Source organism: Cyprinodon tularosa, unplaced genomic scaffold (assembly GCF_016077235.1).
Source record: "Cyprinodon tularosa strain WSP-4 unplaced genomic scaffold, ASM1607723v1 ctg505, whole genome shotgun sequence".
Lineage (NCBI taxonomy): Eukaryota > Metazoa > Chordata > Actinopteri > Cyprinodontiformes > Cyprinodontidae > Cyprinodon > Cyprinodon tularosa.
The window spans coordinates 903999-928656 of record NW_024039236.1 but is presented as its reverse complement, the minus strand read 5'-3'; the positions used below and the strand labels follow the sequence as shown (position 1 = coordinate 928656).

General features: G+C 38.3%; 1 protein-coding gene across 2 annotated transcripts in view; it reads left to right on the top strand.

Annotated features, from left to right (window-relative positions):
* Positions 1–24398, top strand: part of gfra1a (gdnf family receptor alpha 1a) — a 176613-nt gene extending 152215 nt beyond the window's left edge. For both annotated transcript variants that reach the window (XM_038303133.1, XM_038303134.1), the window contains 3 exons: positions 3239–3420; positions 15382–15423; positions 24004–24398. In XM_038303133.1, the coding sequence (XP_038159061.1) occupies positions 3239–3420; positions 15382–15423; positions 24004–24144 (365 nt within the window). In that variant the 3' untranslated portion in view covers positions 24145–24398. The remainder of the gene's footprint in view (positions 1–3238; positions 3421–15381; positions 15424–24003) is intronic.
* Positions 24399–24658: the final 260 nt, after the last annotated feature.

The window sequence follows — 24658 nt, the reverse complement described above, 5'->3', positions numbered from 1 at the left end:
CAGATTACTAATCCTCACCGATATATGAAGCCATATTTTGAAATTCATGGAAAGTCAAAATCGCAGTAAGCCAAGGTGCGCCAGCCACACGGATCATTTCATCTTTCTAAAGATTGTCAGGAAAAGCCATTCAAGAATTTGAACAGGTGACTTCTACTCATGGGCTATAAAGGTTTTTCTATCTGAGACAAAGAACCGGACAGGTGTTTGTGGCTGATTTCAGAAAAGGCTTAGAATCTGGAGGAAGAATAAAGAGGGACAGAATTCACTTAGCTGGAATTCTAGTGTCACATTTCTAGAGTTCAGTGTTTATTTGTGGTGCCATTTCATCGGCTGGTGTCACTGACTTTTCTGAAGTCAATTGATTGCCGATCACTTCTTTATTGAGTCAATCTTTATGGAGATGCTGGCCTCATTTTCCAGTAAGGTCCTTAAAGCTGGTTCAGTGGCCATGGTGTTTCCGTGCTTGACTGGTCAGCAAACACGACTATCAGGGAGAAAATAAAATACACCAGATTCATCAAAGCAAATGAGTGACCTGAAGCTCACTATCAAAACAGTTGGCTGATTACAGCCATGCCGTGGCGCAATTAAGTATTAAGTTTTTAAAAATTAGCTTTTTTTATTTTCTAATAAAAAAGCAAGACTGAAATATCAATTTATTGATTTTGTTAAATATTCAAGTTCACTAACTGACTCAATTGGCATTTTTGTTATCAGTAAATCCCCATCATCATAATAAGAAGAAATGAAGGCCTGACATATTTCATTCTATGTGTAATGCCTCCCTGTCTATCTTCAGGAAACCAATAAAGACCCGCCTCTTCAAAGATCATCTTCTATCCTACTCACCCCTCTGCTTCCCTTTATCTCTTTGACATCACCACTGATTCGGACTAGTGGTTATTGTCATGGTAAATGGTAAATGGCATGTACTTATATAGCGCCTTTATTCAAGTTAGGAGACTTGACCAAAGCGCTTTACACTACATTCATTCACCCATTCACTCACACACTGATGGTGGCAAGCTACATTGTAGCCACAGCTGCCCTGGGGCTCACTGACAGAAGCAGGGCTGCCGTACACTGGCGCCACTGGGCCCTCTGACCACCATCAGTAGACAATGCAGGTGAAGTGTCTTGCCCAAGGACACAACGACACTGAAAGTCGGAGTCGGGGCTTGGACTGTCAATCCTTCGATTTCAGGGCAAACTCCTACATCCACTGTCGCCCCATAATGATGATAACTTTGACATTGTGTCTACTTCGTAGGTCGCTATGAATAAAAGTAAACATAAACAATAAAATTCTATAGACATTCAATTTTTCTACATTTTATAATGAAATAGTGAATTCGATATTCAGTTTTTGTCCTTTTATTTGTACTTGTATAGTCATTGAAGACGATGTGTCCACTTACATTAGCCGCCATGCAGAGCGAAGCAGTCATCAAGTCGTCGATACAGAAAATTCAAAAGTATGAACCCTCGTGAACTTCTGCTCCAGCTTGCTGCTTTTCTGCAGCTGGGTCAGGCTGTCCACAGTGGTAACTGTGAATGACCCGCACTAGTTCAGGACCACATAGTCATAAACCTGGCATTAATATAACAAAATGGTTTCTAATCAACCCCTTTTAGTAGTGTTGCAGCGATACAAATATCAGTATCAGGTGGGGCCCCGATCCAGCACTAAAATGATGGTATCAGTATCGGTGATTACGGACAAATAGGGCACCGATACCATTTAGAGAGCCAAAAGTTTATACTATTGTCACCCATTCCATGTAGGCAATAAAAAGTTCTACTGGATTCACTAGGTATCAGTATTTTTCCTGCTTCACAAAGGAAGGCAGCAGCTTGACAAAAATTTTAAGAGAAGTAGAGCAAAACTGCTGGAAAGATCTAACAAACGATACAAGACACAAAAGAAACTAAAAAAGGGGGAGACTACAGACTAAACTAGCAAGCAAGAGCAAAACCCTTAAACAATGAAAAAAATTATCCTGTATGGCAAGATCTAAATAACAAAACTAATAACAGGCTTCAAGCAAATAAATAAAGTAAACTTAATCCTAAGGAAAAACTTAAAAAAAATAAAAGCTCATAGTTAACAAAGACATTAGAGAAAAATAACATAAAAAAGTAAGTCAAAGACTCCAGAGAAGCATGAAATGTATGTAAAATGACTAGTTGGTCAGAGCGCAACTCTGCAAAGCCAGGTATCAGTATCCATTCAATTCAGTTTATTTCTATAGCGCCAATTCACATCACAAGCCATCTTAAGGAACTTTCCAGTTCAACCAGATCATCCAGTCAAATTTATTCAAAGTTTTCTATCTAAGGAAACCAGCTGATTGCATCGAATCATTGACTCAATGTATCGGGGCAACAAAATGGCATACTCTTTAGAGGTACTAATAAACACAGTCCTAAAAACCTTTTCAGAAAAAAAACTGTACTTTTAGTCTTTGCAAATATTCTAACAATATATGTTTTTGAAATATTTACCTTTATGATTTAATTTAATGCTTTGCACCCCTGCAGTTTTGTGTATCACTGAATGAAAAGACAACATTCACAGCCACATGTACTTTGCTTTGGAACAAAATATTTTCAATAATTTACATGAATTAGCTAAAAATTAGGGTGCAAATGAATGCAGTGAAACAATTCACAACCAGCATGCCACCGCAATATTTCACACATTTACAATATGTATGAAAATTTTATCAGGGTTAAAGACGTGTTATGCAGATCAGGCCATCCCTCCTCTACCGCAGCATGCAGGTCATAATTCACTGTTAGAGGAAAGCATATCATTATATTCAAACAGCAGCTCTGTAAAGCTCAGCTATTCTTCTGATGTTTGCGTTTTTGCTTTACATCAAAGCCACAGTAGACTATTAATAGGGTTGCTAATGGACTCTAATGCTAAAAAGTCACATCAGCACTCAGGTTTTGACGGTGTGGTGAATTTATAATGGAAGGAAGTGATCACAAAACCTAAGTACCTTCTAACTCTCCTTTAATTGTGGTTGCAACATAAAGTGTTATTGTAACATTGGGGATAACAAGCTTGGGATTGATGATATGACTCAGGTGGGTGCTAAACTGACACATTTTAAATCCTGATGTGGTGGACTTCTACTTTACCGGCTCAGCTTCTCCAACACTAACTCACCTAAAGTGAGAAGAGGCTTCTAACTGCAGGTCATCATGCTTTTCTTTTCCTTCATAGGGAATGCCATCCAAGCCTTTGGGAACGGAACAGACATTGGGATGAGGCCGCCGATATCCCCCCTCCAGACCACCACCTCCATCACTACACCCTACCAAAAGAACCGTGAACGCAACCCCAACACCATAGACAACCAGATTAATGCTGACCCCAGCCTCTTACACTTCTGTGGAAACTTACAGGTGAGACCAGCAAGTTACAGTTAAAATCTAAGGATTATTAGAATTTACACTTTGATTACTGAAATCACAGTTTTATTTATGTCTGATTATTTTATACATAGATATAAAAGGACCATTACATCATTTTATATTTTACCATACCATTTTTTTTTGGTATTTCAGAAAACCTTTTTAAATGGACAATAAGGACGTGATGGATATTATTGGAATATTAAGTGTTGTTCATTAAATAAGTAGTGTATCTAATGACGTGTTTTCATGGCCTATAGTGCTGTGTTTTGGAATAAAAGATGTAAAATGCTTTTTGCTTCTTTGTTATAAGCAAGTACTTAGTACATGCATTACTAAATATTTTACATTCAATTATCAACAGACTATCATGGAAATAAATATCAGGGAGTAAAGAGAGTCTATAAGTGAACCAGAGTGGTGAAATGATTGTTCACAATCCTCATTGTAGATTGTTTTCCCTTCATCCCTCTTTTATAACTAAGAACATATGAACATTAGTGACTATTGTTCCGTAAAATTGCTTACTTTCAATCCCACTTTCTTAAGACCTATTTAAAATAAATCAAACAATAAATAAGATATAAAAACATAAAACAACTGTATGGACATCAGTTTTAAAGCACAATAGTGATAAAATGTGTTATAATATGAGCTAAAAGATCTTCATTTATAAAATACCAGTTTAACTCATGCCCTGATTGTTACGTACACTTTTTAGAATGAGGAACATTTAGAATGACCCCTTAGAAGGAAATAGAGGTGATCTGAAAGTTGGGATGGCAATCTGAGATGTATGAGCGTTACAGAGGCAGGGGACCAGTTTCACCTGTGAAAGAAAACTGAATAGTGGGGCATGAGTTCAACAAAGGCTGAACGCAGGTGAACTGACCTGGAAGACTAGAGGCAAACAAGAATGACAGCATCTGAATGAGGTTAAACTGATTTAAAAAAAAAGGAAAATTTTAAGAGAAGTAGAGCAAAACTGCTGGAAAATCTAACAAATCATACCAGACACAAAAGAAACTAAAAAAAGGGGACTACTGACTAAATTACAGCATTTGCATTTAATTTTATTTCTTTATTTTATCACCAATTCTTAATCTAAAGTTTTCCTTTAAAAGATGTAAATAAATTGTCTTTGGTTTGCAGAGAGATGAATTGTGAAACCATACAGTGAGCAAACTGACTCATTTAGAGCCACCAGCAGACACACAAAAATAAAAAATCAGTGACAGACGCCAACTCTGTCCATACTGATAATTAGCTTTGGTGGGGCAGTGATGCGTATGCGCTGTCAGTACTGCTCTGATAGCGTGCCAACTACAAGTTAGAGAGCTGCTGAGCTTCTCCAGGGTGTGTTTGTGTGCGCTGGTCAATTTTATGTGTAGATATGCCCGCATCAAGAAAAATGTTGTCAAAGCTGACATTCTGTAGAGACAGACCAGTCAGAAGGTCGAGTTTCCCTCTTGATCTCTGCTTTTACCCCAACCCCACTACAAACACGCTAACATGCATTCTAAATATTAACCACAGACGCTGTCAGCCAACAAGTGTCAGACAAGTTCTCAAAGTGTTTGCATCATGTTTCAGGGACAGTTACAGATTTTTGAAATTAATCAGAAGTATATTCTCTATCAGGGGTCAAGCTACTGTAGGAGCTTTTAAAAGGAGCCAATAAAGAAAACTCAGACTTCCTCATATAAACAAAAAAGCCTCCCTTTATGAACAACAAAATAAAAGTTGCTAACACTATAATTCGGTTTTAGGATTTAGACATCAATCTGTTTGCCGTGCTTCATTGAAGCATCACATGATTCCTGTTTTTGCCTTTTCTTCTTCTATGCAACAATTTTTCTCTCAAAAAAAAAAGTCATGTCTCCTTTGTTTTATAGACTTAAAAAAATAACATTTTTAAATCAATTAGAGCCAGAAGGACCTGCATTGTATAAATATGGGTACCTCATGCTAATGTGACTTTTAGAGCGGTCAAAATTAAGCAGATCTGGAGCGGACAAACATGAGGCATGTATATGTATTTTAATCCTCTGACCTTTAAGATCTTTGTTTTCCACTGAGCTCGGTGGTTGGATATAATAACATATTTCAAATACATGCAAAGATATGTATGTGCTTTGAGAAAAAAACAACAGGTTTTTGCAGAATATCTAGTTTTAAGGACTAGTATTCGACTTAAAGGCAGCTGGCATTGTTTGATTTCCAGCTGTTCTATTGGCTGTTGTACATTTAAATAAATGCTTCATCTCCTATTGTCCTGATAAAGCAGATGTATAGTCTGATGATTTAAAAACTGGAGAGAGGAAGCTGTCAATAATTTACCACTACATAACAGTATATATACTGGAAAAAGATTTAGAGATAAGTACAAAAGTTTTAGATTAGATTAGATTAGATAAGCTTTATTGATCTCACAGCAGAGAAATTCACTGGTCACATATTGACATAGTAATTAAAGAAGGTGCAAACAAGGAGGAAAAAGGTGCATTAAGAATAACAATATACACTCACCGGCCACTTTATTAGGTACCCCATGCTAGTAACGGGTTGGACCCCCTTTTGCCTTCAGAACTGCCTCAATTCTTCATGGCATAGATTCAACGCGGTGCTGGAAGCATTCCTCAGGGAGTTTGGTCCATATTGACATGATGGCATCACACAGTTGCAGCAGATTTGTCGGCTGCACATCCATGATGCGAATCTCCCATTCCACCACATCCCAAAGATGCTCTATTGGATTGAGATCTGGTGACTGTGGAGGCCATTTGAGTACAGTGAACTCATTGTCATGTTCAACAAACCAGTCTGAGATGATTCCAGCTTTATGACATGGCGCATTATCCTGCTGAAAGTAGCCATCAGAAGTTGGGTACATTGTGGTCATAAAGGGATGGACATGGTCAGCAACAATACGCAGGTAGGCTGTGGCGTTGCAACGATGCTCAATTGGTACCAAGGGGCCCAAAGAGTGCCAAGAAAATATTCCCCACACCATGACACCACCACCACCAGCCTGAACCGTTGATACAAGGCAGGATGGATCCATGCTTTCATGTTGTAGACGCCAAATTCTGACCCTACCATCCGAATGTCGCAGCAGAAATCGAGACTCATCAGACCAGGCAACGTTTTTCCAATCTTCTATTGTCCAATTTCCATGAGCTTGTGCAAATTGTAGCCTCAGTTTCCTGTTCTTAGCTGAAAGGAGTGGCACCCGGTGTGGTCTTCTGCTGCTGTAGCCCATCTGCCTCAAAGTTCCACGTACTGTGCTTTCAGAGATTCTCTTCTGCCCACCTTGGTTGTAACGGGTGGTTACTTGAGTCACTGTTGCCCTTCTATCAGCTCCAACCAGTCTGGCCATTCTCCTCTGACCTCTGGCATCAACAAGGCATTTCCACCCACAGAACTGCCGCTCACTGGATGTTTTTTCTTTTTCGGACCATTCTCTGTAAACCCTAGAGATGGTTGTGTGTGAAAATCCCAGTAGATCAGCAGTTTCTGAAATACTCAGACCAGCCCTTCTGGCACCAACAATCATGCCACGTTCAAAGTCACTCAAATCACCTTTCTTCCCCATACTGATGCTCGGTTTGAACTGCAGGAGATTGTCTTGACCATGTCTACATGCCTAAATGCACTGAGTTGCCGCCATGTGATTGGCTGCTTAGAAATTAAGTGTTAACGAGCAGTTGGACAGGTGTACCTAATAAAGTGGCCGGTGAGTGTATATACAGTATATTAAGATAAATATGGTGCAAGTGCACATGTATTGCACACAATGAAAAACAAAATAAAAATAAGAAATAAAAAATAAAAATACGAGGTAGTAGCACAGAGCTTTGAGGTGACATATGTACAATCCGGATGGCTTATATACAGGTGGATTTACTTTTATGTTAAAGTGTAGTAGGTAAGGAACAACGGTGAGGTAGTGGTGTGACTATTCTATTCACATATATTGCACATTCAGCATATTGCACAGAATATTGCACAGTCAATAAATAACAAACTCTAATATAGCTGCACAGTGGTTTTTACAGGAGTTATTGTGGTTATAGTGCATTATTATAGAGTCTGGTGAAAATGTAAATTTTTTTGTTCCATTGGCAAAATGTCTCATTTACCTCCTCAATCTAAGAACAAAGGTGCTTATTTTAAGAAAAAAATGACATCTATTGATTTTTTTCCCCAAAGTATTTACAAATGTCTTTACTTGAGAATTTAGTGTAATTCAATTCGTATAACAATAAGATTAATGTAGAACATTAACCTTAAATATGTAAATACCTACATATTCAGTACTATAGTGCAACGATGCAGTCCAAACATGATCTGAGTCCAACCCTGCAGATTCTGCTCTGAAAACACTCCTCTGGGAATATGGTGGCTGAGAGACGCCGAGGCAATGCTGCTCCGCTGCTATTATGCACGGTTTTCAGATGCAGTGGAACCAAAGCGTTAGACCCTAAATTCCACATTCTCTCCCCTTGCTCCCCTATGTACACACACCATCTGATCAATGTCCTTTACCATCAAAATATGGAGCAACTCCAGTTTCCTGTTCCACTCCGGTGTACCTTTCGCACATGCCCCCTTAGACCTTAAAGAACCTGGAGAGCAGGTCGATGGTGTGCCGCTGATTTAGTAGGACACATGGAAGCAGTCTACCACTGACCTGATGCAGACAGGATGTGGAATCATGCAGCAGCTGTGCTGCGGGAAATTGCTGTGTCATTTTAAATGGACAGAAATCAAGAAATTGTCTTAAACTTTTACGAGATTTCATAAGAAAAGAAAAGGAACGGCTTATATATTCTCATTTTTCATTTTAGTTTTAATTATTTTTAAAGGGACACTAACCTAAAACAGAACGAAACAGGAAGTGATACAGAGCAGACAGACCTTCAGGCCAAAACCTAATAATCAGCCGTGGTTATACTTAATATGGTTGACTACCAAAACAAACTGTTTTACTGCAGCTTTTACTTAAAAGGTTTGTTCTTCAACTGAGGTAAATGTAGGATGATCTTTTGCACAAAGAAATAGACTATAGAGAGTAGAGGTACTCCTTTAAGATTCTCCATATCCACCTGCATGGCAATAATCATTAAGCTTAAGACAAAATCCATTGTAATAAACAAGACTGACGGAAGTAGTGAAAGCAATAGTTAAACTACTGTTATTTATTCTTTTTTTTTCTCCAGCCTTGAAATCAAGTTTTAGCTAGCCTTAAAAACAATATGAAGTCATTAAATGAAATGACAAAAATCCTCAGGTGGGAAGAACGTTTATGCGTTCCACATATTTTTATTGATTCTGTCAGTTGTATACTTTGATACTAACTAAATTTCAAAACCAACCAGAAAGAAGCTGGCAAGTATCTTGAGGAGCAAATTAACTGAAGTCGGGCATACACTGTAAGAGTTTTTGACACTTTTGGACCGCTTCTCCAGTCATTGGAGAAATGTTTGGTCTGGGCCGAGTTTCAGCCTTATGGTGCGTCCAGTGTTGTGTTGCATACAGGGGGTAATGAGGGGCGATCAGCCTTTCACGACCACCTCCCAATCAGGAATCATAAGGTCGGGAGAAAATCAAACACGTCGAAAATTCCGTCAGGCCTCGTGAGGTGTTGGTGGGCAAATCCTGCTGTTGAAGCAGAGCTACGAGCCGATTTACCTGAACTTACCGGACAACGCGTGTGCAAACAAGGGATTTCTTCTTCTTCCAGACTAACAAATCTGACCAGCTCCATCTCTGTGAACTGAGTCTGACGCGTGGTTTTCTAACGTAAAGTGTGAGCAGGTAGTTTGCATCAGAGCGTCGGGCAACACAGTGTGAGAACATACATCATGAGCTGTGAACTTTTAAACCTTGTGATTTCGTCATACAGTTTGAGCTTTAGCTGATTACAATGATTTGAAATATAGTGTATGAATGACATGAATGAGAGCTAAGTTCTTACCAATTGCTTCAGTAAGTTATTGTACCTTTAGAATTTTAACTAATGAGGACAAAGGAGAGTAGATAATTCAGCAGTAAACCACTAGTGTGAGAGGTAGTTTACAATTAGCTGCAGATATGCTCTACCTACCTCCACTGACTCTCTATGTTCTACTTTCTTTTTGCAGCCAAACATATGAAGGAATAACTCCTTTGTTGGATGGTTGCTCAATCCATGATTTTCTTCAGTCGGAGAATAGATGTACGATACATTGTGACCTTTATGTAATGAAGCAGAGGGAACAGTGGTAGATGGCATTCTGAGGTTGAATTATGAAGGGAGGGTTTCCATTCAGTCTTAGAAAATGATTAAAATTTTAAAGCTGAGAATAAGGCGGTTAAAACCGAATAATTGGAAAATATCATAAACATTTTAGTCAAGTGGCTTTTGGTTTTGGATGTTGTACACTTCCTGAGTATCGTTGCTTCAATGAAATATCTATTAAAGGAGGTTCATGAAGAATGGCTGAGAGAAATGTATTATATTTTTACTGACAGAAGAATCAAGCGCTAAACTCAATGTGGACATAAAATACAGTCTAAAAGCATCTAATATAATATCAGGTCAGATAGACGATAGCTTTGGTGCTGCAGGTCTACTGCTATCAGAAGGGTCCAAAGCCCCCTCCAGCCTGGATATACATAGCAGTTTAATGCAGGACTGAGTCAGCCTTTAGCTGTTGTAATTGACAGTCAAGATCCAGCAGATGGGCACTGAGTCACAGCTGACGTCTCAGTTGGTCCCAGTGACGTTCTAGTAGATGCTAGATGCTGCCCATAGACACATAGGCAGCATTAGGGTCATCTGCATATCAAGTAAAATGCAGCAGTCCTCTTAATCAAGGCTAGATCTTCAAATTCTTTGTTTTTGCTTAAGAACCTTGTCACTTTACAGTGCTTTTCTATACCTACAGTACAATAGTATTCCAATTTACCCACCAACAACAATCCAAAAGCTCTAGTCTCTTTACATTTCTATAGTCCTGACTTTAGAGTTTTGTTGGGGGGTGGAGGGTTACCATTACCCTGTGGTTACCCTTTTTTTGGCTCTTTATATTCATTCTACTGTTACAAGTACAGAGCAGCGAAATTAACTCTCTGCATTTAACCCATCCCATGCCCAGGGAGCAGTGTGGGGTTAAAGGTCTTACTCAGAGACCAAGACTGGCAGTCTGTGGGAGTGGGGTTCGAAATCAGAAGCTCAGGATTCCAAGCACTATGCCCTAACCACCAGGCCGCCACTCCACCTAGAATTCCCTGAGTTCATAGAGAATTTTTTTTTTATAACACCGAAAACTGCTTTTCTCCCCAACTCAGAATATTCACCAGTGTCTCAGGTTTTTTTGCTTTGGTTTTTACATCCAAGAAACATTGCTGTGGTGCTAATACTACATTCAGAACGCAACCACCAAAGGCAGCAGGAGCAGCTAGTTTATGCTATGTTCACACCAAACGCAGCAGGAGCAGCAGGAGCAGCTAGTTTAAATGCAAAGTCAATGGTTGACGCCCGTCAAGGCGCAGCAAAACGTCCCGCAGCGCGTCTGAGCAGCTGAACCAGCGCGTCGTGAGCATTTGAGCATCTGACTTGCGTGCCACGCTGCAAACGCAGCTGTTGCTCGATTTGGAAAAATGTAATTTTTGCTGCTTGATGCGCCGCATCAACCAATCAGAAAAGCTGATATGGGAACTGGCAGGGAGAGACACACATCGCTGATGATACAAATCACTATGATCACTCCACTAAAACAGTTTATTACCGGCTAAATTAACTTAAAATGCCAAAATCTGCCGGCAAAACATGTTCGCTTTTATTATCCTGGTGCCTGCCGTTTGGATTACGTACATGTAAACCACCTTCCAGCTGCCGCGGCAAACCGCCAAGAGTCGACCGGGCCAGAGGGTGCTGTCGTAGGGGATTCCTACTGACAGAGCATCGCCGGTATGTGGGGGTCTGAGAGGCTCTGACAGAGAATGAATATTTGAAGGCAGGATGGTAATCTGGATGAACTGACTGCACAGATTAAGTTTTCAGGTGGATTTTCTCACTTAAAAACATATTAAAACTATTTTATTCCCACTGATGACAGCATATATAGCTGCCAGGCAAAGAAAGGATAGGGTAGCTCTGCCCAACGCGCATCAGACCCACTTTTGACTGCGCAGCTGGAGCAGCAAAGATGCTTAAGCCGCGCATCAGAAGTAAACTTGTACAAGCATCAAACATCAAGCAGCACATGCATTTTTGATGCTCTTGCTGCTTTTGGTGTAAGCGTAGCATAACATGCAAAGTCAATGGTTGACGTGCATCAAGGAGCAGCCAAAGGTCCCGCAGCGCGTTTTGAGCAGCAGGTGCAGCACGTCTGAGCAGCTGACGCACGGGATGCGCTGCAAACGCAGCTGCTGGAGTTGGAAAAATTTAACTTTTGCTGCTCAACGAGCCACATCAACCAATCAGAGAAGCTGATCTGGGAGCTGGAAGGGAGACAGACACATCGCTGATGATACAGATCATTCTGATCACTCCTCTGAAACAGTTTATTAAAGCCTAAATTAACTTAAAATGTCGAAACATGCTACGTTCACAACAAAACCTGCTGCTTTTAGTGTGAACGTAGCATTAGCTAATGTTAGTAGTTTTACCTCCTGCTTTTATTCAAGGTATATGTGGTTTTTGGGGATCTACTTTTTGAAAGACACTCCCAGAGACTACCATCAACAAAGTTACTTTATATCTTGCTCAATAACATTGATGCCACAATAGAAGTAGCAGCTATCATGGTGGCTTAAACGTTTGTCACTAATTGCATTGCAGAACCCATAATATAGCATGATGGCATCTATCCTTTTAATAATAGTAATAAAGCTAAGCTTGGGAGACAACAATGCTCCCTTGATGTGGTCTGTTTAGAAATTGGAGTAATTTTAAAGTATTGGAGTACCCTCGCATTCTACACTGGTGTTTTAATTCAACAGTTGAGATCTTTGTACCTTAAATACAGGGTAGCTATTCAGTCTACGTTACACTTCGTGATATGCTGGCTACGCCATTTAATCTTTCCCACATGAAGGGTCAGAGCCCACTCGATTCGGACTTTGTGTGGACAGGGACTCAAAAGGCAAAATTCTTATGACTGCAGCCATTGTGTCTCGCTATACCGCTCCGTGGAAAAGTGCTTCTCAGCAGGAACAAGTATTTATGCACCAGACACCATGCCTCCCTCCTCTTTCGCCTCTTTTCTCCCCCTACACACTGAGAGATGGGATAAGAAACGGCACTAGGCACCCATCTAGTCTTTTGTTTCTGCATAGCTAAAGAGCAAACCCATGATGCCTTGGCAGTATGGAAATGAATGCATTGTCCATGAGAAATGTAGGAATAGGTATGCTTTGACTTTGAAGGCTGGAATGTGGGGACTCAACTGTTGGTGTCAGACGTTAGTTTTTGCCAAAACTAAGGTCTAAGCTATCAGTAAGTCACAAATGCCATTCCTAATGGTGGTGAGATGCAAGTTATTTAGGTCTATCCTGGAGCCATGGTGAGGTTTGTCCTCTAACCGGTGGAGTATTGGTTTGAGCTCCCGCTATTAGCTTTCTTGGCTGCTGTACTGTAGGTGATCAGAGCTCATAGTTCTGCCCTGATGTATTGCAGCCTCGCCTCTGTCAGTCTAGGGCATGCATGGCTATAATGCATCTTAACACTATCAGGATGTGAATGTTTGCAAGTATGACTGAATACAGTGTAAAGTGCCTTATGGTCATCAAACTTGATAAAGCGTTATATTAGCACAGACCATTTAGCATTTAGAGTGGGCAGTTTGTGGTTTTGTCATCTAAGCTGTTCTCCAAACAGACGCATTGGTAGAGGTTTACAGTACCAAACATGCAACCAGTGTGTTTGCTAATCATTCATAAGCTCTTTAAAAGCTTGATTGTGATGACACTCAGCTATAGATATAGCAATAGAAGATGGCTGTACTTCCTGTATGACTCATCTGCGGTCAATAGCTCTTTAGTAATCGCAGATTTCCACTGTAGAGGATATCTGCTGCTACAGCATATTGTTAAACACTGAAAGACACCTGTACAAAGTGTCCTGTCATTCTACAACACATCCTTTATGTTGAGTAGATCAGACACTTTTTCAAATGATACCATCATATTCCCTCTGTTACCTGTCCTTTAAAACCCATCAGTGGTCTGGACGTTTAGAGGTTCAGTCAAGGATAAGACCCCCCAGGTTATGAACTGATTTGAATAACTTTTTGTTTTTTCATCCCAATATGAAATGTTCATATTGTTTAGATTTGTTCAAACAATTCTTGGTTTAAGCAAATGCATTTCCTTTAGTTGAAGTTGCTTTGAGGACTATTATCAATCAAATTTAATCATTATGACAAGCCAAGTTTGTTAACATATTCATTTTATAATATTATATCATCATTTAAGTATTTACTCTTTATAGCAAAGTTTTCATATCCCGGAAAATTATGAGTTAGAGAATGCTTTAAATTCATAGTATTGTTTTGATAGATATCTAAAAAATGTTGCCTAAACAACATAAATCCCAACATTTTTTTTCTTTGTCTAATAACTTTTAAATACAGAAAATAGGTCTGAAAATACTTACACCAATCTAAGATAAACTCTTTGTTTACCTTCCACCTTGTCATCTGATAGTGTTTTGTTTTTTAATCTCTCTCTCTTTATGAGTTGAATTTATTCACGGTTAAAGGGCAAGGCAAGTTTATATATATATATATATATATATATATATATATATATATATATATATATATATATATATATATATATATATATATATATATATATATACCCCGGTATATAAACAACATTTCAGTTGAAGGACAATTCAAACTGCTGTTTTGTACATAAAATAGATCATAGGAAAACACAGAAAGATGTACATTGCACTGGAATTGAGAAAAAAAAAAAAGAGTTATTCTGGAGAATATATATATATATATATATATATATATATATATATATATATATATATATATATACACCCCGGTATATAAACAACATTTCAGTTGAAGGACAATTCAAACTGCTGTTTTGTACATAAAATAGATCATAGGAAAACACAGAAAGATGTACATTGCACTGGAATTGAGAAAAAAAAAAAAAGAGTTATTCTGGAGAATAGAAATATATATATATATATATATATATATATATATATATATATATATATATATATATATATATATATATATATGTATATATATTGAAATGAAATGTTTAAATGATTAACTAAATGATAAATAAAAAATGTAGATATTGGAGTTGCATCGTAAGCATAAACTAATGTTTAGATAGGACAGTCAAAGGCTACTACAAACAAACAAAGTATTTTAAAGTTGCTTATTTTTAAAACAAGTTAGGGTTTCAGCATTTTTATAGTTTTCTGAGTTTTTTGTAGATTATCAAAGCATAAGAACTAAAAGCTGCTTCTATATGTTTGGTTCTGGTTCTAGGTAGTCAGAGTACTTTACCATACTTATTAAATTCCTGTGTTTGCTTAATACTGACTTGTGCACAGATACCATTATCAGTTAATATAACATACCTGATACACTGCTCACAGGTTGATGTAATTTAAGTTCAGGTGTGATTAGGAAACAGCGAGGCAGTATGTTGCTGTGTGAAATAATTTTCTTTCATGTAAAAATGTGTAATGACCACATTCCACTTCATTTTTTATTATTGGCTCAATAATATAAAACGGGATATGTTTTGTACACTTGGGAAAAGGTGACATGAACGTTTTCTCTACGGATTATCTGTCTGCACAGCTTTAAAATATAAAGTGTAAAAGTGCTTCAAATATAAGTCTGCCAGAATTGTAAAAACTTTTGATAATATGATTTCTTTTTAATTTTAATAATTTTTTGTCTTGTTTTTTCATTGCAGGCTCAGAAACTACATTCAAATGCGACTGTTGACGTCTGCTCGGTGAGTTTATTGCCTTTAAATTGTCACTTTTTTATCAGAATGCTAAATAAAATTTCAAATCAACTTGAATCCTTTTTAGAGATGTGTTTTTTATTGTTTCATTTTATGAATAACTTGTGTTAAACAATTCTAATTGCCTATTTTGCAATTAGTATTTAATGAAGAGTCATAGAGTATGTTGATTCACTACAGTGACTAATTATGATTATTCAAAATAAATCTAATGCTTGAAAAGGACTTATATACTTTTCTATTTCTATTTCTACACCTAATTTCTTATTTAAAGTTTGAAATATTTTTGTCGAAAAGTTAAAAAACAAACAATCACAACACTTAGAAACACTGAACTCGTGAAATCTCTGACAGTTTCAGTCTTTTCTTCCTGAAAACTATTTTCCTTGAGACCACCAAGCAATCGGCGGAGCGATCAAATCATCACAGGGTTTAATCCGACCTCCATGCTGGAAGTGTCTGACCTTCCTCTGACGGTGATTGCCACAGCAATCTTTCCTGCCTCCTCTGTAAACTCTTGGTCTTTGTAGTTCCTTTGAGGCTGAAATGGGATCGTTGCTTATCTGTTGGCTTTTAAAGTTCACTGTAAATGTCATTCTGCAATAATAAGGCACTGTTATGCACTAGACTGACATTTAGTAGAGGCAGAACCGGGTCGCTTGGAGATGACCCGGCCGTTGGCTCGAAGCATTACAGGCAGTGGAGCAGAACACACACATGCTTTTACATGCTGGGTCATGCAAATTTAGATACCTTCATATGTGAGATTTTTTTTGTTGTTTCATATAGTGAAATAAGTACAAAAACAGCAGTTTGCTATATTTCATCCACACTGGCATATTCAGTAGATGATGTTTATGTAAAGTTTAACTCAAATCTGTCAAGTGGGGGTGAAGGTTTGAAGGAGGACCCAAATGCAGACACAAAGGCTATAGTGGTTTCTTGAAGATTTAATAACAACAAGGGTAACAGAAGCAAAAATCGAAAAACATGACTCCACAAAAATCCCAAAATATTGAAAATCCCAGGAATACGAAAAACAACAGGGCAAAGAAATGACAACAAACCAGCCAAGAGTGACTGAACAGGAGGAGAGTATAAGGGAGAGAAACAAAGACCAGGCTAATTAGCAGATTGGGGGTATGTTTGAACAGAGGAGTCTAGAAGGGAGCTAGAGAAAAGGAGACTGACACAGGAGGGCAGCAGAGGGCAAACAAGAAATACCTAAGAACACAAATATAATCAAAAATCAGTAGAACACAAAAATGTAAATAAGAACAATAAAAAACTCAGAGATAAAACTTGAGCAGAACAAAAAACCATGACAAAATCTGGGTAATGTGATGGGGGTGTTGCAAAAAAGCTGCTAAAATTCCTCATTCCAGTACATGTTTTACTGAGGAAAAAAGGTATTAAAATATTAGGGATGGAACGGTTTATGAAAACCGTCAGAATCGTTCGGTTCGACTGTCTCGGTTCGGTTCGCGTGTGTTTCGTTCGGTTCATGTCCTGCTCCTTTTTCTCATAGGCGAAGTGTTTACACTCCAGAGCAGAAGGTGGCGGTACTGCGACCAAAGCCAACCGCCAGTAGTAAACAAGAAAAAGAAGAAGCGAAGCAGCTTAGCCGGGTGTAGCAGGAAAAATCAGTTGTTGTAGAGAATTGTGTCGGAATGGCGAGTGGGAAACAAAAGCAGTTGGAAGACGCGCCAGCAGCACTTTATAGGTCTGCTGTATGGGACCACTTTGCATTTAGAGTGACCTACGATGACGGCGGAAAGAAAGTTGGGGATAAAAGTGCAACAGTGTGCAAGCATTGTGCAACACGTTTTGTTTATGCTAACAGCAACATGACCAACATGTCATGCTAACCCCGAAATCCCACATACTCCATCAGCGCTCTGCTCCGCCCCGCTGCGCTCCAGACCGGCTGCTCAAAGCAAAGCCTACAGCCTCCACTGTGGCTTCGTCTGCTCCCCTCTGAGTCCCTTGGAGATGGTAGAGAGCATGCGCCAGATGATTCAATTCAAAGCAGCAAAACATACTGAAATGATCCATGGTCTCCGCGGATCTTTAAAAATAATTACAATTCATACATTTTTTTTTTTTTTTTTCATTAATTTCATAAATTTTCATTTTTTCATAAATTGTTATAATTTTTATTAATTTTTTTATTTTTCGGTGTAACGATAAACATATACCGAACCAAACCGAAAACCGTGACCACGAAACCGTGAACCGAACCGTGGATTTTGTGAACCGTTCCACCCCTATAAAATAGACAATCTACCAGATAACATGTTAATGAGCATAAATAACAATACCTGGAATGTCTTCAGGCTATTTCATGTTAACATTAATTTTAAGGAGCAATAAACAGAAGCATTGAGCTTACCTAAAAAGTTGCCTCTTAGAAGAATAAAAAACAAGCATGACTACAACCCAGAGGTTGTAGTCATGTCTAATCTTAACTAAGATCTGCAGTTTTCTGAACGTATGTTGGCTGAAAAAAAGGCAGGTAATGAGCAAATTGTTCCTGGGTTATTAGAGGAAATCCTATCAGAGGATTTTATTTTATTTATTAAGCACAAGAAACATTTACTTAAAAGTCTATCTAAAATGAAAAAGAATATAAGAAAGGAAAACAAAGAAAAAAATACAATAAGAACAACAAACATGTGTAAAGGAGGGGCAGAAGCCATGAGGTGGGGGGAGGGGGACCACATGTTAGCCAAAGGACTGATGCACTCATTAAAGATGAGCGGGCTAATTTCGGGTGGAATAATTCCAGGCTGGCAGCATGATACATTGAAATACGCTGAAGAAAATCCTGTATTTCATGCTGAGGAATTGCTAAAAGCATTCAGAAAATTCAGTAACATCCTGGATTTACTGGAGATCTATCTGCCTTTGCTGCCAGGACAAACATGGATGAAGTTGATCCCTTAGGTGGCCCCTTCCCTGCTGGCAGGTATGCAGTATTGGGGAAGGCGTACCACTCCACTCCTGAATTGTGTCACAATGCTTGACCATTGAAGTGGTACAGGACCAGTGGTACTAATCACCTTTCTATGTTTTCCTGATCAAGAAATAGAAACATTTGTCAGAGAAGATCACTTTTCTTACAGTCAATCCTTCTTCCAACATGTTTCCAGTCTTCCTTTGATACATAGAGTTAAAAACCAATCGGCTGGACTTTGTTTTTCAAGTTTGAAGACCAGGAAGCTTTCTTAATTCAAAATGTCTGGATTAGGGTTGAGTTCCAGGCTTTTACAGAGTAGGCCAACAAAGCCTTGTAATGAAAAACATTCAGATTATAGCTGGAATACCAGCTCCACCACCTTAATAATGGGCGTCATTGAGGTCGTTATTGGCCTGCAATACCCGCTACTGGACATTCCTCTGAAAAGGCAGTCGTTAAAGGCCATTGTTAGCCTGGCTGACCGGGGACCATGACTAATGGATGACTGAGAATCTCCACCAGCATATTTCCCTCGATACATTATCTTAAGCAGAAGAGGCTCTTTGTTTTCCTTCCCCTCGTTATGCGTAGAGATGCCCTCACACCCACCTGCTGCCCCTCCACAGAAACCTCTGCATTGCCAGCAGCACCTTTCTTATAAGGAGATCCCTTGGTGATTGCAGAAGCTTCTTGAACGTATTGAAGTCTTCTTCAATGCAAGCTCCACCTTAGTGGAGTACTTAATCAGATAAAGTGTTTTTTGAAGTACAGTGTTCTTAAAATCCAGTTTCTATAAATAAGAGAATTTTGATGCGTATCTAGTAACAATAGAGTTAGATGATTTCATCCACATCTGCTGCTATGTTATAGTAATCAGTCTGCTAATTAAAGTCAGCTTGCTTTTTTATGACCTAAGAATAACCCAGGAAAAGTTAGATTTGGATGTGAAGCAAACTTTTAATTCAGTTAATAACATCAAGTTAAACCATGATAAATAAATCAGATTGGGGGAATTTAAATCAGTACCTTGTTACCTACTGAAAATATTCATGTAATATGGTTGTAATGATGATTTATGAAATTAAAAAATATTTGCTTTGTAGATCAAACTATTTAAATTATAGGCACTAAAGCGAGAGCCCCTGATGCTTCTGGGCATAAGTGCTAACAGTGGTTCTTCTTTTAGCCATCTCACTGTTATTCAACTGGGCCATTAAGTTTTTACTACCTGCCATACATGTTTTGCTGTCTGAGAGGGAAACTGTCACAAATACAAATGGATTAGGCTTTTCAACAACATGGCTGACAGTTAGAAATCTGAAACAAAAGAACATTTTTAACCCAAAGACAAAGGGTCACTCTGGCATTGAAACAAAGAATAACATAATTAAACTGAATGAAGGACATAAAAGAAAACATTTTAATGAATGATGCTGCAAAAAAGATGCTGGTGAAGATTCTCAGTCATCCATATCATAGTCATTCTAAAAAAAAGAAAATTAAAAACAATCTCATAGACTTTGTTTCCAAGTTTGAAGATGTTTCTCTTCCCATCCAGGAAGCTTTTTCAATTCAATGTCAGGAATAGCATGGAGTTCCAGCTTTTATACAGTGCAACTGGGCTTTTGTCAAATCAGCAAGGAAATCCAGAAAACACGCAGCAGAACATAACGGTGAGAACATTCAATGCAAAACCATCTCCATCACATATGTTGCTGGTGTCTCTGAAAAACTCAAGAGGATTTTCTCCAAACACAAAATCCCAGAACATTTTAAACCAATCAAGACCCTTAAACAGAGACTAGTGCATCCTAAAGACTAAACCCCCCAGACCAAATATGAGCGGAGTGGTGTCTGCAGTTCAATGCAGTGATGTATACTCTGGTCTTTATATTGGAGAAACCAAACAACCTCTCCACAGACGCATGGCCCAACACAGAAGAGCGCCCTCTTCAGGACAAGACTCTACATTTACGCCCTATAGACAAAGGACTTTCTTTGGAGAACCAGAATGTTCACATTTTTGACAAAGCAGACAGGTGGTTTGAGAGGGGCGTGAAGGAAGCCATCTATGTTAAGAAAGAAAAACCAACCTTAAACAGAGGAGGTGGACTCAGCTTTCAGCTTTTAAAAACCTACAATGCATATATAGAGTTGATTCCTTCCCGCTATAATTGCAACTCCAACCCCTGTACAGGAGAGAAGAGGACCTCACCTTTTCAGCCAGGCCAACAATTCCCTCTAATGACCCCCTTTCAGAGACATAGACAGGTATGGAGCATTACAGGCTAAGAACGAAGTCAAATGACCCCCATTGCAAAGGGGTGGACCCGTTCATCTATTTCTATTTGCATGTTTTCTATACAAAAACGAGGCTTTTTTGGGCTGCTGGATAAAACCTGGAACTCAACGCTATTTCTGACATTTTGAATTGAAAAAGCTTCCTGGATGGAAGACAAACGTCTTTAAACCTGGAAACAATGTCAAGTGGATTGTTTTTAAAATTCTTTTTCTGGAATGCACAAAGGATGATGAACACTAAAACGCTGATACTTAATTATGCGGACAGAAATATATAATATAACAAAAATACTTTGTTTAGTGAAGAATGTGTCCAAATTTTATGTAGCTTTGAACCAGTTTTCAATGAAAATAGTTGCATTCATAGTGGCCTTTGCTGGTTTAATACCGCAGTGTGAACATGCAGACCAGGTGTACTGCTTAGCTTTACAGTTTTTACCGCATTTGGCTTTACTCACTTATAAATCTTGACTTACTCACTTATGAGAGTAAATGCATTTACTGACGGCAGGTTCTGCACAAAGTTTCTCACTGATAAAAGTTTTACTTTCCTCTGTAACATGCTACCTCTCTATGAGGGATTACTGTGAGGTTAACAGCTCTATGTGTCCACTGTCCACTGTTGCTTCCCTCTTGTTCAAGAGAAGGGATTGCTGCAGGGTGATTGGCTCTTAATTCTTCACTAATTGCGCCACTAATCTGTAATTGACTGCTCTGTCTTACCCTGGACAGGTTGTCAGTCATCATAAGAGCACAAAGGACAAAGAATTGACACATTCTTAAGGACAATTTAAGACCAATTAAGCAGAAAGTCATGTTGTTTTTTTAAGTGAGAGTACTGAAACCCAGGAGTGTTTTTCTGTTACAGGGCTAATCCCTGTAACCCCAGTGCAGACAGAATACCACAGTTTCTTCTGAGATGATAGTCCAACATCTGCAGCTGAGCTGAGAGCTGCCCTTCACTGAAGACTGTTTAAAAATGAACGTTTTCTATTTGTTCCACTGCATTTCTAAGACACATCAGAAATTTGGAAGGATCTATAATATAATCCTAAATAGCAGCAGGCCTCTGGTTTGTCAGTAGCATATCTTCAAGGGGTCCATAATAGAAAAACATGTTAGTTTAAATTGATTTTCATTTCCCCATTATCCTAAAAAAAAAATCTAATTTTTGATATATGAACCTTTAGAATAACTCCAACATTCTATATTCTTTGTTATATTTCTCATCCATGGAGGTCGCCAGTTTTCCTCCTGTATAATGCATGCTGGGTTGACGCAGTTAGATCCTACTGTGCTGAAACCAGCAGAGTAAACAGAGAAAGGCCTAATATTATCACAGTTGTTTTTAGGCCTGACTGATGTAAATGTACCATATTGCATCGTCACCTTGAATTTTTGATGAGCCATTGTACCTGAGATATCTGTTGAAACAAACTAATCAACTTGTAATCTACTGTTCACTATGTTAAGCTGACATAAATAGGCGGTTTAAATTGACATTGAAGCATCTTTCAGTCGTTTTAACGTATCATTTTACTTTCCCCTCGCCAAATTGATTGTCTCAAAAATACAACATTTATTTAAAATAACAAATGTGAAATAAATTAGCTTCCAGATATAGAGTAGGATGCCATTTCTGGAACTGATCAGGCACACACAGGTGAGATAACTAAAGGTGACCAGGTTTCTGAAATCCAATCTGGGGACATTTCCAGCTCATAGATAAAACAAAATATATAATCTAAATTAAAATAGAAAATGGGAACAGAGATGCTTTCATCCATTTTTTACATATTTATTAATATTTAAACAACAAAAATCAAGAGTAAAATCCAGGATTGTGCCCCTCCTATGATTAATGAAATTAATAAATGAATCAATAGTTTTTATTGGTGCCATCTGCTTATTCAGTCTTCTCTTTCTCTTTCCCTCTCCATCTTCTTTTCTTTCTAGCTTTGACCTGCTCTCTTTTTTTTACTTTTTTCTTCCTTCTCTTAAACTCTTCTCTCCATCAGTCTTCATATTTTCCTCCACTCTCATTCAATCTTCTTTCTATTAGTCTTCTAATCTTGTCTCCTCTTCTATCAATCTAACACTGAAACAGGGACATAATACAATCAGAATCCCTTCCAAACAAATATAATCTGATCATACACATTATAATCATTATGATAATGGTGATTATGATTATTATTGATTATTGATTTTCTTATCTCACAGATTTTGCTATATCTGATCAAATACTGAAAAGGCTAATCATCACAATATTTGAACATTAAACAGGTGGTTATCTCTTCCTCCATCATTCTCAGATCATGCAGATCTTGTCTCATTCAGTTTTCCTTTTACTGCCTCTTATTCTTTATAATGAGGAACTTTCCTAGATTCAAAGTTAGTGGTAGAAAAGTGTATCTAAGCCTGAAAGTCTATGTTCATAGATCATACCCATAAAACAGCAAAACAACTTATAACTCTACTTAAAATCACTATCTGATGATATAAAGCTCAACAATCAGTTCTAAAATTATCTTTAGATGAAACCTTGTTGCTCCCTGGTGAGCCATTGAACCAGATTAGCGCATTAAAAGGAATTTTCAATCATTCTGTTCATTTTGATTTTATCTGAGTCTATTTGCTCCTGCCAGCTGCAGCCAACGGTCTGTCCTACTTTTTTAATGATTAGCTTGTTTATGTTACATTTCTGGTCCTCATCAAACACATCAGAGGCTCTTTTTTTATCAACCTAGGGCACGAACCTAACATTAATCACAATGATCAGCCCAATTCAAATCTAATGAAGCGATTAACACACTCACCGTAACACAGGGCAGCTGAGATAAGGAACTTCCTTGTCCTTTTTAAAAGTGCTGCACTCTGCTCCTCATCTATACGTTAACAGCTGCCAATCAGCTAGCTAACAGCTGTTTCTGTGCGCAGCATGCTTGCGCGCTTTCTTCCGTAATAACAGTCAACACACAACATTTCCCCCCTCATTAATGAAACGGTAAAATCAGGGACATATCCTGGGAAAGCTTTAGCCGGGGACAGGTGGTCCAAAACCTGGACTGTCCCCTGAAATCATGCAGGATAAACAACATAGTGACGTCCCTGTGGCAATCATTTTTACAATATATTTTTTTTAACCATATTGTCACATTTACATTGAAAATAAATATTTATCAAATACAACCTACAGGTTATGGATCCCTTGTAGGAATTTAATATGAACCCTAATGCTGAAAGTAATACCTGTTTTTGTCATCTTGACTCAGTCAGAAACGGTGAACATTTGTCTGTCTTCTCAGTCTGATCCCCAGGCTCCAAAGGTAGACGGTCCAAGTGCATCCAACGCCATCCTGAGAGACTCAGCCGTCTGCAGACAGTCTGTTGGTGTCACCTCCCTGCTGCCACTGCTGCTCTACTTTGGAGCACGAGGCTACTTGTAGCCCTGCTGCTTGAAAGCTATAAATTACGGACTGAGAAACTCATATTTGTATAGAAAAGAAAGCAAAACAAGAAATTATATCTTTTTTTTTAAGTTACTTCTGTTCTTTTATTGAACCTGGACCTGATGATTTTCTTTCCATCTGTTGTTTTTTCTTTGTTTATTTGTGTTGCAGCTTAATGCTAAAACTGTGATGTATTAGGCATTTAACTCATTTGGTTTAGTCAGAAATAGTGGATATGAAGCCACTATGAATGCTGATAAAATACTCTGAGGACTACGTTCCACTAATGGACGAGCGAGAACTCTTGGAACACAGTGTATATTAACATCAGTTCTCAGAGTTGTCTGTTCATTTTCACCCAAGTCTGTTTGTGTATTGAGGCTATCGGTGGGATCATTTGCTTAAGAGTCACAGTAAAGTTCAGTAAAAGCTACAACTTATCACTCGGGCAGCCTTTTTTTGGTGTTGTTAAGTCTCCTCTGTGATTTGTGTATGTTTTGATAATGATGTG